This window comes from Sciurus vulgaris (assembly GCF_902686455.1).
Source record: "Sciurus vulgaris genome assembly, chromosome: X".
NCBI lineage: Eukaryota > Metazoa > Chordata > Mammalia > Rodentia > Sciuridae > Sciurus > Sciurus vulgaris.
In genome coordinates this window covers 22919553-22937787 of record NC_136471.1, presented here as the reverse complement: position 1 = coordinate 22937787, position 18235 = coordinate 22919553, and the positions used below count along the sequence as shown (strand labels likewise).

Below are 18235 nucleotides of genomic sequence, written 5' to 3'. Positions count from 1 at the left end.
TTCACATATGGGATAGTAAATTCCCTGCATGGGGAATGTAGACAGTGAGATGCAGTCAGGCCGGACTCTTCTCACAAACCCCCTACGCCAGCCCTGGCCCCAAGTTTCTCCCTGGCTCGGGGGGGTTTCCCTCCATCACCAAGTCAGCCCAATATCCTGCCAAGAGCATATCCCCTAGTGCTCCTGAAGGCCATGGTCTGCTGTCAGTGATGCTCCAACGGGGCATAGGCTGGCCATGGTGATGGCAGGTAGGGCTGGGGGACCAGGGATCAGGTGTAATAAATCCCACTGAAACGTAAGGGCACGTACGCTACTTAAGTCAGTCTGTGCTAAAATTGCTGCTCAGCTTCACCTGATGGGTCACACTTCTGACCCCTTTTCTTTACATGTCATGGGGCTCCATCTTAATGAGGGAAGTGGGGTTGAATGGGGAGAAGGAGGCTGGGGTTGGGGATCTAGTCAGCAGGTTCCCAGATGTGGTCACACTAGGCTCAGCCATAATCAGGGACCCTGAGCCTGAGGAGAGCTCAAGTTCAGCCACAGGTGTCAGCCCAACAGTGGGGCGGCTGGGGGAAGAGAAAGTCTGGTTTCCCATAAGGCTTGAATTATGGGAACCCCTTGAAACCACCTGGGTTGGAAGTGGCTGAAGGTGAGCCTGATCTCTCAGAAGCTCCCTCAGGGTCTCTTCAGGAACCAGCAGTCCCTCCATGGGAGCCCCAGTCACCATGCCCTGCACATATGAGGAGGACCTCAGTGGCCCCTCCTTGACCCCAGGGGCTGCTGTGGTGCTAGAAGTCCTGATGAAGGCAGCAATGACAGTCCCAGGGGGCTGAGAGCTGGACCCCGCTGGTCCAGCACCTGTGGCCGAGGGTGGTGCTGGGTTGGTTGGACGATTGGCCCCAGCCAGAAGTTGAGGGAGGCCACTAAGAATCAGGGGGGTCCCTGGTGCTGCCACCTGGTTCTCTTGGAAACTTGTGTTCAGGGGGAAGGAGGCCTGCAAAGTGAAGGTGTCCTTGAATGTTGACACAGGTGGAACACTCTGGAGAACGAGCTGAGTGGAAGCAGTAGTACTGGCAGGAGACCCATTGGTCAGCACTGTGGTCAATGGGATGGTCTGCAGGGTCACAGCTGAGCCTGACCCCACAGGGGCCACTCCTAGGTGGATGTTGCTGGGCACTGAAGAAGTACTGAGAAGAGACAGAAAACAAAGTTTGTTAAAGCAGGAGGTACCCTGCCACCAGCTAGGAAGGAGGGCACACATGGGGCAGAGTGGCAGGCATTTTGCGTGTTTGTCGTTGCTCTAGCTAACATTTATTGAGTGCTTAGTTGAGGTCAGAAATCATTCTAAATGATTGGCATGTGGCATTTCTCTCAAGCCTCAAAACAGCCCATGAACTAAGAAGAATCTGATTTTACAGCTTGAGGAAACTAAGACCCAGAGAGGTCATGTGACTTGCTCCAACACCACACAGCTGGTAAGCCGTAGAGCCAGGACTTGCATCTAGAACTTGTAGCCCCATAGCTCATGTTCCTCACTGTTCCACTCTACTGCCTCTCCCCCACCATTTTTTTTTTTTTTGTTTTTGGCAATATTGGGAACTAAACCCAGGTGTGCTCTACCACTGAGCTACATTCCCAGCCCTTTTGAAAACTTTGAGACAGGGTCTCACTAAGTTGCTGAAGCTGGCCTTGAATTTGCAATCCTCTGCCTCAGCCTCCTGAGTCACTGGGATTACAGGTATGTGCCACTGGGTGCCTGGCCTGCCTCCCTTCTTTCAAAGAGCAACTCAGGAACCCAAACCAAATTAGCAAGAGGTGCAGACATAACCCCGACAAAATCCAGCCTTTTCAGGGAAAACTGGAGTCCCAAAGACATGGAAAAGGAGTTGTGAGAGCTTTCTAGGGAAGCCTGGAAGGAAGGCAAAGCAGGTATATCTGTAATGTTCTCTTATAGAGTGGAGGAGGCATGGCAGGATGGGCCCAGATGTGGAAGCCCATGGTGGCTTCTTGGAGGACACGCTGGTCTAACAGGAACAGTCCCCACTGGCAGAAGCCCCCCCAGGTCAAGTGCTGGTTTGGGGTTTTTGTGGTGTGCGTCCTTGGGCAAATCACCTTTCCTTTTGATCAGCAAGTGCCACACTGGTTTCCCAGGGGTTCTATGAGAATCCCACAGGACTGTAGACACAGCAGAGCTTTGAAGAATTTGAAAGCTGATGCCAACACAAGGGACTATGGGAAGACTCGTAATTGCTTTGGCACCCTCACCTCACAGCTTTGGTGATCTTGGCCTGGCTCTCGGGTGAAGAGACAAGCATGGTGGAGGTAGTGGGGATCTCCTCGTCTAGAGACAGTCCCAATTCCAGACTCGCAGATGGCTGCAGACCCACATGCTGAACCTTTGGCTTCTCCCAGGAAGGGCCGCCCTTGCCATGGGGGGCAGCTCTGGATGAGACCCTGGAACTGGCTCGGCGGGTAGTGCTGCTGGAGGACGTGGAGGACGTGGAGGCCTGTGGCGGTGCCGCTGGAGCTTCACTTTTCTCATCCTCATCTTCAATCACCACCAGATCCTTGGGCATCTCCTTAAACTGGTACACCAGCCTCTGCCCTTCCACTTTAGCCAGGATGCCTCTTTGGTAGTAATATCTAGGGGACAAGGGGTAGAGAGCGGGGAGTCAGGCAGGGGCTGAGTGGGCAGAACTTCCCTCTCCATCTCCCCAACACACCATCCTCCAGGGCAGGGCAGCCATGAGGCCAAGGTTGGCGAGGGAGCCAGGTGGGGACTCAGGGAGAGGAAGGGATGCACAGAAGGCTTTTATGACATTTCTGAGGTTTCCCTCTGTGGACTCAAAGGATGTACTCAAAGGATGCTCCAGTGTCAACCCCAGACTGTTTCGGGGCTGAGGACTTGCAGTGAATGAAGAATGGGAACTTGAATGAGGAGATGGAGGGCAGGGGGCGCAGCAGTCCTCCGGCCTGAGAGACTAACTCTGGGGCAACTCAAGGCCATCTCTCTGGGTCTCTGGTTTACAGAATGTGAAGAAATCCCTTCTTGGAGGTGGGGGCGGGGGCGGGGGCGGGGGCACTAAATATTCTTCCAGGACAGAGATGCAAGAAGGTGATTTTTTTCCTCCCAGAGTCGGCATGGAGCAAGCAAATGGGAGATTTATGAAAATGATTCCCTTAACGGACTGATCAGGCCTCCATTCAAGTGGGAGGGATGCCTTGGGAAGAACTTGGTGTCTCCCGAGGGCAGTGAGTCTGTCCCAGCAGCTCCTACCTCAGTGCCCGCCCCATTGTCTCATAGTTCATGTCAGGCTTGTTTTTCTGCTTTCCCCACAGCTTGGACACAGCTTTGGAGTCCACCAGCTTGAAGATGCCTTTCTCTCGCTGGGTCCACTTGATGTACTTGGGACAGGTGTTTCGGTCTTGCAGAAGTGCCAGGAGAAACTCCCATAGATAGATGGTGCTGCCTGCAGAGGGGCAGGTGGTGAGGGGGGCTCAGGCTCCCTGAGAGCAGGTTATGGGGCTCCCATCCCACCTCCCCTAACCGCAGTCATACCTTTACCATCCTTTGATTTCTTCCGGATTGGGATGCTAGGGTCAGTGACAGGCGAGGTACTGCGGTTGCCCTTTGTCTTTCGGACTGTGAGAGGGAAGGTGGGAGAACAGGATGAGGCTAGGCTGTGGTGAGACAGGACCAACCAGGAGAAGCCAGGTCACCAAGGCTGGAGGTTGATCATTCTCTACAGTCACAGCCTGTGGGTGTCTGCACCCTCCTTTTCAGTCCCCAGGTAGCTTGGCAACAAGGCTACTGATAGGATGTAGGGAAATGTAATGCTTGCAAACAAGGCACCTTCATAAGAAGAGTGTGCCTGGCCTAATATTTGGAATGGAGAGGCAGCCCACAAGTGCCATTGTCATGCAGGTCAGTGTGGTGCTGAGGTTTTTTTGGTTGCCACGCTGACAAGATAGCATTAGCCACCCATCATCTTGAGTAAATCAATAACACGGGGCTTGAGAAAGCCCAAAGTCCTCTCATATATGGCCTGGGGTTCATCAGCTCTGCAGAAGGGAGATAAGCACATGGCATGACTCATTTTTTATAGGAAAAGGTCCCAGAGGTCCAGGACTGACCAGGGGTTCAGACCTGGAGTTCAAACTCTCAGCCTAGGATTCCACCCACTGGGATTGTCAGCATTTGGGGAGGAGGTTATACATATGCTCAGCAGACAGAAGCAGCATAGGGAATGTCAGGCTTCGGGCAGGCCCACCAGTGAGGCCTGGTTTTACAGAAGGGAGGCTTTTAGCACATCCCAGCCAGACCAAAGAAAAGTCGTCTTAAAGTATCTGTAAGCCTCAGCCCATTCAGCCCTTAGGGTCTCCCTGGCCCCACTGCCCACCCCCTGGAGACACACATACGCCCCTCCTCTCCTTACTTCTTTTCTTTGATTTTCCAGTCTTCTTAGAACTTTCCTCTCTGGGGACCCTCCCCTCCAGAGAATGTTCTTCCTGGTCACCAGCCCCATTCAGGGCCTCAGGCTCAGAGACAGGAAACAGGTAGTTGGGCAGAGTGATGGCTGGAGCCGGGTCTGAGTCTGTAAGCATTTCAGAGGTGCTGACTGCAAGAAGAAAGGCCTGAGGTGGACAGGGCCCAGGCAGGGCAGGACACTGGTCTCCCAGCATTGCCGCACCCAAGAATTGGGGGTGCCTGGGGAGGGTAGGTGTGCTGTTCCCCACAGTCCCAGACACAGGTCACACCTGAAAATGCCTCTGGAGTATTGCACCACAAACGGAGGAAACATCTGCAGAGCTGTGAGCATGAGCTGGCCCCAGTCACAGCTGCCACATTTATAGCCCACCGCCGGTAGTGGGAAAGTTCCAGGCAGCATCCAGGGCAAGAAGCCACCTTGATTTGGTCATTCACTCATCTGACAACTCAAAGAGACCTTAGAAATCAGTAGCTCAATTCCATTGTCTTCCTGATGAGGAAACTAAGACTGAGCCAAAGATGGCAAATTTGTGCTCAAGGTCACACAGCAAGTTGGCACATGGTACATGGGGGCACTCAGTAAGTGTTTGTTGAATCCTGGCTGAGTGTCAGTGAGAGGCAAGATGAGATCACTTACCTTTCAGCTTCAGGGCTTTCTTCCCCTCACTGTGGCACAGTACCCGCTAGGGCAAGGGAAGCTGAGGGGTGGGGGGGACCTTCCTGTGGCAGCAGGGCATTTGCCTGAGAAGACACTGGGAGGAATCTTCCTTGGAGGCCTCCTGGAGGGCTGTGAGCCAGGGAGGATCAGCAAGTATCTGAGGCCTCTTAGGGGCTGGCCTCTATTAACAGGGGAGGATGAAGATGTACCAAGTCTCGTACAATTCTAAATAAGTCGTGTCCTGTGATTCTTAGTCTTCCTGGGAGCCAAGTGAGAGAGCAAGAGGGGCCTGAAAAACCCCCTGGCCAATAGTGTTCAGCCTTGAAAAGGTTACAACATGGATGGACTTTGAGGACAATATGCTAAGTGAAATAAACCAGTCACAAAAGACCAATACTGTATGATTCCACTTAAATAAGGTATGGAATATAGTCAAATTCATAGACCCAAACAGTGGAATAGTGGTTGCCAGGGGCTGGGGATGGGGGTTGGGGAGAGCCATTTAATAGGGACAGAGTTTCAGGTTTACAAGACGGAAAGAGTTCTGGAAATGGATGGTGGTGATGGTTGCCCAACAATGTGAATGTATTTAACACAGCTGAACTGGAAAACTGAAAATGAGTAAGGTGGTGTATTAAATACACATTATACCACAATTTAAACATTGGATAAAAACACAAGTCACCCTGGCCATTTTTTCCATGTCTCCAGTGCCCTTCTGCCCCCGCCCTGCCAGTCCTAGCTCAGGCCTGCTCACACGTATATGGGTGGTGTAGGCACTGAGGCCTGCACGCATGTGTGCCTGGGAACTCACTACACCGACGCGACATTTTCAAAGGCAGCTGTGTTGCCTCGAGTTAAGGCCCTGGGGTCAAACTTACAGATCTGCTTCTCATCCAGGATGTCATTAGGAGATTCCACATTCAGTAAGACTTCAGTGGTCGACATGGTATGTGAAGTGGCCTCATTGTCATCTGATTTCAGGTTCCATGGGGGAAAAGGAGAGTTCTCTTAGGGCACAGCTATAACCAGGGCCAGCCCAAGCCAACAGAGTACTAAGTAGAGGAGTCACAGGGACCCTACTGGAAAGCAGGGAAAGAAGTAGTCTACCTCCTGCCCTAGTTCCCCACCCCCTCAGCTAATCTCCACTCCTTCTTGTCCCACCTCATCGAGAATATGTGAATTCATTAAGACGGTTCCTCCTCTGTGAAGTGGCACCACCTTTAGTTGGGGAACTTGCCTATTCTGCTTGAGTTCACTAGCAGCCTTTGTGGGTTGCTATTCCCTGAAGACAGAACCCTTTTCTCTACCACACCTTCCTTGCCCACAAAGGAAACAGACCTGCCAGCAAAAAACTGCCCTCCAGGATCTGATCTTGTGTCATGCACAAAGTCCCATCTGTTATGACACCATTGTGAACGTCGTCCAGCTCCAGTCCTGAGTACAGGTGCAGTAATTCAGGGTAGGGTACCTGTTCCACGATGACAGCTGGGAACACTGAAGGGTCTTCCAGCTATAAAGAAGACAGGGATCTGTTTCAAGGCCCACCAACCTATTCAGGGAAGCCCTCCCTACCAGATTTTGGCCTTTTGTTTAATTCCTAATTCTCAGAGCCACCAGGGACTGAGGACAACATTGCCCTGGGTCCAACCTCACTGGGTGATGCTGTGAGTGAGTTCTTGACTAATTGAGATGGCATAGTTCAGCACCACCTACATTCAACCAAGGGTAAACATTTGTGTGTGCTTGGTGTCAGGGACCAAACCCAGGGCCTTGTGCATGCTAAGCACAGACTCTACCCCTGAGCTATAGCCTTGGTCTAGGCAAGCAGTTTTGATTGGTTGGATTAATCCATGGCCTGGGGTCAAAGTTTACATTATAAGAAGGCTTAAGCTTGCAGGGCACGGTGGCGCACACCTGTGATCCCAGCAGCTCAGGAGGCTGAGGCAGGAGGATCGTGAGTTCAAAGTCAGCCTCTGCAACTTAGCAAGGCCCTAAGCAACTTGGTGAGACCTTGTCTCTAAATAAATAAAATATAAAAAAGGGCTGGGGATTATTGCTCAGTAGTTAAGCACCCCTGAGGTTCAATCTCTGGTATCAAAAAAAAAAAAAAAAAAAAAAGTGGGGTGTTAGGCTCATTCTGAGGTCAGCGGGAAAGGATTAGTTGATAGCAGGGATGAGAGGGTCAATCTAAAGCCAGGTGAGGCTGAGCACAGTAGTATACCCCCGTAATCTCGGTGACTCAGGAGGCTGAGGCTGCAGGATTGCAAGTTTGAGGTCCACCTCAGCAACTTAGTGAGGACCCAAGGAACTTAGTGAGATCCTGCCTCAAAATAAAAAATAAGGGCTGGGGATGTGGCTTGGTGGTAAAGCACTCCTGGGTTCAATCGCTAGTACAACAAAGAAAAAAGCAGGGATCACAACTGGGATTTATTTATTTATTGGCCTAGGGATTGAACCCAGGGCACTTTACTACTGAGATACATCCCCAGTCCTTTATTTTTAAAAATTTTTTGGTACTGGGCACAGGACCCAGGGGTGCCTAACTGCTGACCCACATCCATAGCCCTTTTTATTTTTTTATTTTGAGGCAGGGTCTTGCCTCACTAAGTTGCTGAGGCTGGCCTCAAACTTGTGATCCTCCTGACTCAGCTTCTCCAGTTGTTGGGATTTAAGGTATGTGCTACCATGGCTGGCTTATTATTTATTTTTGGTGTTAGAGATGGAAGCCAGGGCCTTGGGCATGCTAGGCAAGAGCTCTACCACTGACCTATATTCCCAGCCCTGTTCTTCAAAAAAAATTCTATGTAGTGAACTGGGGAGTTAGCTCAGGGGTAAAGCACTTGCCTAGTATGGCCCAGGCTGTGGGTTCAATCCCCAGTGCCACATTTTTAAAAAGTTCCATATAGAGAAATGCACCAGCATGTTAATAATAGTTATATTTTGGATGTAGGACTTAGGGTGATTTTTCCATTTCTTTCTACTTTTCTGTATTTTCCAAATTTTCTTTCAACGGGACATTAATATTTGCTTCATGAAAAAAAAGAATGGGAATGGTTCCCTCTGTCTAATATTTCTGACGGATTCAGAAAAGTGAAAACTTATAAACCATCTTTGGGTTTGACCACTGGGCAGTTCCCCTTGCTGGAGTGGTTTCAGGGCACTGCTTGAGGTGGGGGTCCCAAGATCTGAGGATGAACCCAGGCAGGCATCCAGTATAGTGACTAAGGCTACAGTGTCTAGAGCTGTGTTGTCCTACATGACAACCACTAGCCGAGGATGACTTTAAGTGTAAATAAAAAATTTGAAAAGATCAGAAATTCATTTCTTGGAGCTGGGGTTGTGGCTCAGTGGTAGAGTACCTGCCTAGCATGTGTGAGGCACTGGGTTCAATTCTCAGCACCACATATAAATAATAATATAAAGGTCCATTGATATCTGAAAAATACTTTAAAAAATCATTTCTTCAACTGCTCTAGCCACATTTTAAGTGCTTCATAGCCACATGTGTGACTAGTGACCCTATACTAGATACCCCAAATACAGAACCTTCCAGTGTTCTTGAAAATTCTACTGGATTGTGCTAATCTAGGTCCAGACTGTCTAGGTCTGAAACCAGCTCTGGTACTTACTTTGGGAAATTACCTAACCTTTCAGTGTGTGAGTTTCCTCATTTATAAAATTGGGGCACTCATGTTATTGACCCCATAGGATTGTTTAAATAGATCAGCACACATAGAGTACTCAGAACAGGGCCTGGGGCAGAGTAAGTGTTAGGTATCAGGAGCTTCTAGAATAGTAATGTTTTATTTCTTAACCTCAGTGGTGAGAACATATGTATCCATTTATAGTCTATTTATGGTTTATGCACTCTTTTGTATTCATGATACATTTCACAACCAAAATTGTTTCCTAAGAAGAGTGAAAGGGAGGTAAAGAAAGTAAAAGCAGAGAGTGGAAACTCCTTGGGATTCAGAGAGAGAGGAGCTAAGAAGGTGGTATTCTGAAGGAAGGGGTCAGAGGGGAGTAAAGTTTTTCTTTTTAGGTTGGGGAGACCTGAAGATGTTCAAAGTTGAAGAGAAGGATCTGGGGATCTGGGAGGTCTGAAAGATGTGGGCGTGGCTAGGTGGGGAGAAGGAGAGGGAGGGCAGGTGGTCACCATGGGGGGGTGAGAACATGGACAGTGATTGATGGTTTTGAGGTCTTGAACAAGGCAAGAAAGAACATATTAGATATTAACACAGAGGGACATGTCATTTTGCCAGGTTAAGTGAGAAGGAAATAAGAACAGGGAGGTTACTGATAAAGGTGAGAAGGGAGGGAACTTAAAGGCGTCCTTGGCTTTGAGCTTCTTTATGGATTGGAGAGATTGTTGAGGGTGGAGGTTGGGAGGGAAGAACAGCCTCTGTGAAGAACAGAAATAAATGCCGAGCACACTAGAAAGGGATGAAAAGTGGCAAGTAGCACGGAGAATCCAGATAAGGATAGATATGTCTTCCTTTCTCATCTGATGCCTTCCACCAGGCTAGGCATAGCAGAGTTTGATAAAACTGAGCAACCTTGGGTAAGAAGGAACGGGACTGTAGGTGCAATGCACTCTAGGCCCATTAGAGGGCAGCCTTTGGTAGGCCGCTAGGTACAAGACAGTCTTCCAGCCTCGCAAGGATTTAGGATAGAGCATCAGAGTTAGGTTGATGTGCCCTGAGAAATAATCCAGCTGGATCACCTCTTGGCAAAGATAGGGAGATGGCAGCCAGTCAGGGTAGGGGACAGGACTTGGTCAGGTGACATTGTGACCAAACTAAGGATCAAAACCTAGGGTTCCTGATTCTTCTTCCATTCCTACTACCATACCTGGCTGCCTCCTCTTTCTTCACTTTGTGGAAGGTGGAGATGGGGACAGTAGTGATGAGTATACCAGGACGCCATCCAGGGGGGACATCTGAGTGCATGGAAAATGTGCCCTCTTAGCCCCAGTGCATCACAAGATATGGAGTGCAAGGGACCTGAGTGTCAGAATCCTATCCTATTTCCAACTTCCTTCTACCAAAAGAACTCATTTCCAGTTTATCCTGAATCTTCAGGTTGAGGCTGAGAAGACAGTTATGGATGAGCCCATCAACTGGGCTACAGTCATGAGTCTGAAGATGCCAGGGTTTGGACTCCACCCTGCAGTTCCAGCTGGCAGCAAACCCTCTTGCTATGTGGTTGTCCCAGCAATTTTCTCACTGTGACACTGAGGGTGAAAGGTTAGTGGCCCCAACCCACATGATGGTCAGTGTACACCTCATGCAGTCAGTCCCTGCTGCTGGCTGACTGAGAGCTCAGCTGATTGACCCAGCAGCTGCTTGACTTTCTTGGTGGTTGCATGAGCCCCATGTGGGCAACCAGCTCCCCAAATGACTGTCCAGTGATGACTGGCTGTGTGAGTGAACAGCTGGTGCACGTGCTGACTGGCAGGCAGACCAAGTGCCCGGAACTTAGTAGGTGCTTGATGGATACTTGCTGCCTGCCTAGCTGTCCAGCTGACTGGCTCACCAGCTGGCTGCCTGCCTGTCCATCTGCCTTGGCTGATTGTGCTTTATTCTCTTGGGTCATACCTGGTGGATATCATCCATCCCGTTGCTTGCAAACTCAAAGATCAGGTCACTGGGCTGCAGGGTAATAGCCATACTGTTTTCTCCCAGAGCAGAGCCGACAGCGGGATTTCCCTGGCTCTCTGGAGCTGTATCACTCACTTTCTTGATAAAGAGATGCTGTTCAGGTACCTTGAGGCCTAGAGTCTCCACTGAGCCACGGCAGGACACGAAGAGAGTTGGAGTGAGTGGTGGCTTATACCAGGCTCAAGGCTGCATGCTGGGCTGGGTCAACTGCAGGAGCGACCTAGGGAGAAGGGAGAGATGGGGGCTGTGAGTAAGTCACCTGCCTTGAGCTCTGTGGCTGGGACCCTGTTATGCCAGCGCAGGCCACCGGTAGAGGGACAGCTGAAAGAGAGGGGGAGGCAGGAAAGGGGAAGAGGAAAGGAGGCAGGGAAAGAAAGAAGGAAAAAAGAGAAAGCCAACTGAATTGTTTCCTGCAGGAAACGACTGAGCCTCAGTGCCTGTCAGTGTCACCAGCATCTGTCCCTCTGTACAACTAGGGCAGAAGTGTGAAGGATCCCTGTAACTCCCTTGGTTTGGGAAAGAATGGTGAGGGATGTGAGGGCACATGGGGATGTGCAGGGTGTTCCTGAGGCTCAGTTTACCTTGGAAGTGCAGGCCACTTAGCTCTGAGGGGCATTCTACAGAGGAAGAAATGTCTCACTGTGAGGGGTTCTGTGGTGTCAAGGCTAGCGGTGGCCTGACCCTGCTCTCGGGGAGAAGACTCTCAGACCTGGCTGCGCCTCCAGAGCCTGGAGACACAGGAACAGGTGGGCCACATGCCTTGCGTGCTTGTCAGCACCCCTGCCCCTCCCCCGCCAGCCAGAGAGGGTGGCCTCTGTGCTATGTGTGGGTTTGTGTTCTTGGTTCAGCTTTGCTTTCAGTTTCAAGACTGAACTGTCACCCTGGGAACTTGTGAGGAGAGCCCTGGCTGGGGGGAGGGGCCAGCAGAATCTTCCCCAGCCCCCAGGGCCGGCTCAGGCCCCTTTTCCAGGAAATCTTCTCTGTCTGCTGCAGCCCACACACATCTCTCCTCACCCGAATGTCCCCGTGCTCACATGGCATCTAGGCCACTTCCCCTGCCTCCACTCCTCACTGTCAGCGCCCTTGCAGCTCCTCCACGCTGGGTCACACCCATGGCCACCTTCCAAAGCCCTCTCCCCACCCCCCACAACCTTCCTCCTGCCAGGTTGCTCTGCTGCTCCTCTGTCTCTGAACACTGGGGCGTGTGTACATCTGGGGCGTGTGCACATCCAGGTGGCGTGTCTTTGTGTCTCATTTGGAGTGGGTGATGTTTTACTGTGTGAGTGTGTCCGAACAGCCTGATTAACACGTAAGTACCTGGAGAATTGTGTCTGTGCACTATCGTCAGAGTGACACTCTTAACCCCACCTCCTTGACACTCCCTGGGCAGTGCCAGGGTGGCAAAACCTTGTCCTGGCTTGGAAAGAAATGAGGAACTTCAGAGGGGCAAGGGGGAGGAAAGGGAGGGGGACCACGGGTGACCTCCCTGATGACCGCTCTCCCTTGCAGGAGACACCCAGGCCTCTCCCACTTCCTTTCTGTTAGCCCACAGGGCTGGCCCCGCCCTCTCCCCACCCCCACACCTTTCCACCACCCCAATAAAAAGCCCAAGAAGTCACTCAGCTCATTACAACCTGTCAGGTCTCTGTTTCCCTTTGGATGGACGAGAGACAGCCCTGAGAGGCCCACCCCCAGAGGGACCCAGAGAGGCACCTAAAAACCAGGGTCTTGTCCTGGTTCCACCCTCCCACCCTGCCCCACCCCCACCTGGCCCTGCATGTGACCAGGTCTCCTGTGGCCTACAAGGCCTCACAGGGCCATTTATGCTTGGAAGGTCTGTCTCCCCTTAGCCTAAGCGCCCCAAGGCCTGCATTCCGCAGCTCCCCACCCTCCCACAGGCCTGTCTGTCTGCCCCCAGGAAACATTCTCATACTAATCAAATGAAAGGTGATCACTTTCACCTAATCCCACTTTGTCTAAACACGAAACTCCTCCGTCTGCCCCTCCCCAAAGGTCATTCTGCTATGGCCCTACCTTCCAGGTTGGCTTGTCTCTGACTTCTCTTTGCAGACCAGAATTTCATTTTTGCAAGTTCATTGCCTTGTGCCATCTGCCTGGGGAACTTATGCATGCACCTTCCTTACCTCCCCCATCGGACACTGACTGCCTTGCAGGCAGGGGTGACTGCAGGGGCGACTGCATTTGCCAGTCACGGAGGAAAGCTCAGCATTCTGCCCTGTACCTGGCAAGGAGCAGACACTCAATTTGTGTTTGTGGAATGAACGCAGGAGTGAGGGAACAAAAGAAAGAAAAAAATGATGAACGAATGGGACTGGGCAGTTGGCATCTGTGAGGTGTGTTTTCTGTGTAACTGCGTACACTGAGCACCAGTGGGTACCATGTACTTTTGTCTTACAAGAGAATGGGACAAATGTACAAACACTGAGGTGACATCAGTATATTTTGTTTGCATTGTTAGTTACATGGCTACACTACTGTTTGCACCACAGGTATACACACGTGCAGGGTGTGTGCGTGTGTCCCAAGTATGGGACTTGTTCGTGAGAGTGTCAGTATGTCAAAGAGCTGCCCTGGTCTGGGCGGTAAAGCCACAAGCTCTGTTCTTCCTCCTCTGGGGGGCCAGTGGCCTCAACTACCTTTGTGAGAATGACAAGCCCACGCTATGGCTGGCTCAAACAAGTTGTGGTCTTGTGAAGATGGGGGAGGGTTGGGTTCTGCTGGCTAAAGGGTCACGGTTACTCTGCACTTCCCAGGAGAACAACCTCAGAATAGGTATGGGGCCCATGGATCCCTGGGGCAAGCCCCCAACAGTGGTCCACTCTGCTGGGTGGCAGGGGCAGCCAGAGCATGGCACCGGATTGGCTGGAACTCTTGGCCATCGATGCAAAGAGTAGAGATTCGAAGTAAAAGAGATTTCAGTGACATTCTTTGTGTGCCCTCATGTTTAAGTATCTAAATTCGGGACTTCACTGGTGCAGGTTCTAGTGGCCCAGGATTGTGAGGTCTTGGGAGATGGATCTTTTTGGTCTCCTTCTGCCCTGGGGCCTGAAGCTAAGTCTAAGGGATGTAGGGGAAAGAAGCAGCTGTCCTACTCTCTTGGCCATAAGTAAGAAACCCGCCTCCCCTCCATGGAACCTTCCAGTCCAGAATGTTTCCCCCTCCCCCTTCAGATGTTTGAGGATTTGAAAGTGAGAGGTGGAGAGAGGCACATTTGCATGTTCACTCACTCTCCCCCAGTCCCTCAAAATAACCTCCCTCTCCCAGGAACCTGAAACCAAAAAAGCCACCACCACAGAAGGCCCGCCCTGCTGGAGGCTGGGAGAGGCCCACACAAGGGGCACCTCTCTCCAGGGTCCTTCCAGGAGCCCTCTGCCTGGGATACAGCTTCTGTGACCTACAGTGCTAGACATTGCTTTGCTGACAAGTTGGGGGTTGGGAAGCGTACAGACAGGGAACTGAAGTACCAGGGAACCCTTAGTAACTGGTGGTGAATCCCCGCCACCATGCCCCACCATTGCACAGCTCCCAGCTGGCTCCAAAGTCCACTCCCATGGTGTGTCCTATTCGGACTGAAAGTGAAGTCTTTGTGAGACTCTCTGACCCCTGGAAGCTGCTGAGTGTATAGGGCAGGAAAGAGCAAATGGGCATAGCACCTCTATGTCCCCAGCTAGCAAATGCACCTCTAGCTCTCTGTGGTTCTGACTGCATTTCAAAACCAAAACAAAATAGAAGTGGTGAGAGCTGCTTCTGCATCACCACAACTGGGCCTCCTGCAGAGGTACAGACCCTTCCTGGGGCTGTCACTGGAACATATCAAGCAGTGTCCAGCGCCTACCCATCTGGGCCTCCCCTACAGGAAACAGCCCCGATGTGAAAGCCACGTCCACAGTCTCCATGGAGTGAGTTTAAATCTACACCCGTTGAGCTGAGCCAATGGCTCTCACAGAACTGCTGCAACACCCGTGGCATTTTCTCACATGCCAGAAAACATGGGGGCCAGATGGTCAGCAGGGCGACACAACACAATTCTCCTTCTCCAGTTCCTTGTCCCCTCTGAGCCAACTCTCACTCCTGAAATACCTCGTCCTCCATGAAACCTTTCTGGAATTCTCTGGAAAGGAAGTGACAATTTCCTTCATGCCATTTCCCACTCCCTCAACACCCCTCCCCCACAACCACAAACAAAATGGAAACTACCCCAGGAACAGCTGTACCCTCTCCTTAAAAACAGCCCCTCCTCCAGCTAATAGTCATCAAGCAGTAAATGTGCCTGCTGCACCATGTGACCAGTGGCATGTATTTAAGAGCCACAGGACCAGAGTCAGAGATCCAGTCTGTAGTCCTGCACAGAGCAGAATTAAGCCATCCACAGGACTCAAACCCACAACGTTGGCCCAGTTAGGACTGGGCTCCAACCAACCAGCTAATTCCTTTCTTGAGCAAGTGCCCAGTTAAGGGGCTGTGGCCACAGCTATTTTGTCAGCCCCTTCTCCTCAATTCCTTTCTTTTCACCACCCCCTCCATTTGAGATGAAATCAGGAAGAGGGAGGGAAAAAATAAAAGGTTTTGCAAGCACTGTTGGTTGGGGTTTCTCTGCGCTTATTTACAAGAAACCCGGTTTCCTACTTTGCCCTTCTGCCACTGCCTGATTCCAACGTAGGTTTGTCATAACTCCAATGATGAGGTGGGTCCTCACCAGCTGGTGGGCCCAGAGCTCATCCCCACCTGCCTCCTTCACCCTTCCGAAGCTCTCCTCTTGGTCCTGCCTTCCAAGGCCCCAACCTGCCCAGGAGACTAGGGCTGCAGGAAATGGCAGGCCCCAGGCAAAAGATGTTCTTTGCTCATTCTCCAGGAGACCCATGGCCACCCAGGGTGCAGCAGCACCATCCAGGCAGGGGCAGGGAACAGGAGGCAAGCACTCTCCTGGCTGCATCCCTATAAGCTGTGTGACCCTGGAAAAGTGGCCATTTTTCTGGGCCATGGCTTCTATCATCCTCCAAGGGAGTGAGGACTGAGGGTAATCAGAGTTCAGCAAGTGCTTGCCAGAGAGTCTGAGGTGAATGGAGAGGATAGTGGGAAAGAACTTTGAAAATTGAAAAGCACTCATCCGGAGGATGAGGTTTCAGGTGACCTCCCAGAAACAAGGTGTGTGGGGGGTGACACTCCCTGCTGTCCCCCTTAGCTCCAGAAAGACAGGGTGGAGTTGAAGGGTTCCAGTTGTTGGTTGAGAAGGGACTGACTCCTTGTGTGGGTTGGGGACCCCGCAGGATGCAGTGCTCTGTCCCCTGCCCCCTCCCCCACTCCATGTCACCCCCGCCCAGCCCTTTGGGTTGTGGTTATGTAGCAAGAAGAGCACTACAGAAGCCCCAATAGGAGACGAAAGGGAGGGGGAGGGTTACTGACAAAGGGAACCGATTTCCTCAGTTGCCCTGAGAAAGCCAAATAAGCACCCCCTGGAGGTGCCTGCCAGTCACCATATCCTCATCTTCTGTGCTTCAGGGATGAGGAAGAGGCAGAGGAACGCTGAGGGTGCAGTTACTAACTCCCAGTATGGTGGGTTGCCAGCTACAGCCTAGGAGGGGCCCGTGGAAGACCTGCAGACCCGAAGAACACAGGCTTTCCAGCCAGAAGAGCCAGCTCTGCCTTGGGACAAAGGCAGGTCATTTTCTCCTCTGCAAAAACAGGCATATCCTGCCTTACTCAAGGGGCTGTGGCAAAGGGCTAATGTGTTGATGCAGACAAAACTCCCTGTTCTGTCCTGAACATGTTTTTCAACTTTCTGGTCTGATTTGTGATTTTGGGGCCTTGGTTGCTCTGCTCATTTAGTATTCAGCAGGTCTTTAGACAAAGAGGAAAAAAAGGAAATGGAGATAGTTGGATAAAACCAAGGCTGAGGAACCAAGGGCTATAAAATGTCTGGTACAGCGAGGCACCTGCAGCTACTTGGGAGGCTGAAGCAGGAAGACTGATTGAGCCCAGAGGTTCAAAACCAACCTGGGCAACACAGAAAGAAACTGTTTTAAAAAAAAAAAAGATAAATGAAATACAATGCATGGTAGAGAAAGTTTGAATGTGAGAGAAGATTTGTTGGGGTGTTGGATAAATGGATAGGTTCCAGATCCATCCAACAGTAGAATTGGGACCTAATATGGAGAACAACTGGGAATTATTGCTGATTCTTGAGCAAGGGAGGGGCAATTCTTTTTCTTTTTATTTTTTTGGTACCAGGGATTGAACCCAGGGGTGCTTAACCACTGAGCCACATCCCCAGCCCTTTCTATTTTTATTACTATTTTTAGAATTTTTCTAGTTGTAGATGGACACCTTTATTTTTTCTTATGTGGTGCTGAGGATCAAACCCAGTGCCTCACATGTGCTAGGCAAGTGTCTACCACTGAGTCACGACCCCAGCCCTTATATTCTATTTTGAGACAGTGTCTCACTAAGTTGCCTAAGGCCTTGCTAAGTTGTTGAGGCTGACTTTGAACTTGTGATCCTCCTGCTTCAGCCTCCTGAGCCACTGGGATTATAGGCGTGTGCCACCGTGCCAGGCCAAAATCAATTCTTCAGTAAAAGCAATTCGATCTGGGTATGAGAGTGGGTCCATGAGTATAGGAGACAGAGAGAGACCAGATGGGGCAGCTGGAACCCAGGAGGTGAATCCCAGAGCCACTCCAAAGGAAAAATGTAGTAGACTACAGGGTAATATAGTAGCTACAGACTCCCAAGATGCTTAGCTTATTCTTTGTGGAAAAATGTTAAAAAGATGTGGAGTGACTGGAGCAGGACATAGGGCAGGACAAACAGTTCATCTTGAACATGTTGAAGTGGGGATTAGCTGGGATTATCTTGAAAAACCCAGGATTAGTGGGTGGAAAAGAGGACCTAGGCAGCCTCCATCTTGTCTGGGGTTGGGGCTGCAGGGCAGGAGGGGCCTAGACAAGAGTTCAGTGGCCACACAAACCATCTTGGCCTGGCAAAGTGGGTACAATACAACACAGTGGCAGAGAGTTACATGTGCTGAAGGGATGGTGGCTTTGAATGGCACACTCTACCCCAGCCCCCAGGAAGTCCTGCTGGGTTCCATTGTTAGGGGAGGGAGGAATAGAAACACTGACCAGAGACTAAATCAAGTCATTAGTGGTTTTTTTTTTTTTTTCCAGAAGCTGGGGTAATCTGTTTCTAGGCACCAATAGGTAAGTCAGATAACTTTAATATTGAAGGGACAATGTTTGTCAGGACCCCTGCCAGAGTGTGTCCTAGAAACTGAGGCAGAGCACCTTGCTCAGTTCTGGACTGCCCAAAGGGACCATGGTGGGATCGCTGTGTGCCTGTCACTGGGTGCCCCTTCCAAATGCACTCTTCCCCTCCTGACCACTTCCCAGGCCAGCCAAAGAAAAGGAC

The 18235-nt window shown here is 50.9% G+C and overlaps 1 protein-coding gene across 5 annotated transcripts in view; it reads right to left on the bottom strand.

Moving 5' to 3' along the window:
* Window positions 1-18235, bottom strand: part of ELF4 (E74 like ETS transcription factor 4) — a 37330-nt gene continuing 19095 nt past the window's right edge. For 2 of the 5 annotated variants that reach the window (XM_079122709.1, XM_079122710.1), the window contains exons 2-9: window positions 10748-11030; window positions 6489-6660; window positions 6029-6121; window positions 4437-4619; window positions 3560-3643; window positions 3278-3470; window positions 2266-2643; window positions 1-1187 (exon numbers count right to left, since the gene is read on the bottom strand). In XM_079122709.1, the coding sequence (XP_078978835.1) occupies window positions 383-1187; window positions 2266-2643; window positions 3278-3470; window positions 3560-3643; window positions 4437-4619; window positions 6029-6121; window positions 6489-6660; window positions 10748-10819 (1980 nt within the window). In that variant the 5' untranslated portion in view covers window positions 10820-11030 and the 3' untranslated portion in view covers window positions 1-382. The remainder of the gene's footprint in view (window positions 1188-2265; window positions 2644-3277; window positions 3471-3559; window positions 3644-4436; window positions 4620-6028; window positions 6122-6488; window positions 6661-10747; window positions 11031-18235) is intronic. The other 3 variants (XM_079122712.1, XM_079122713.1, XM_079122711.1) reach the window with 2 other exon arrangements.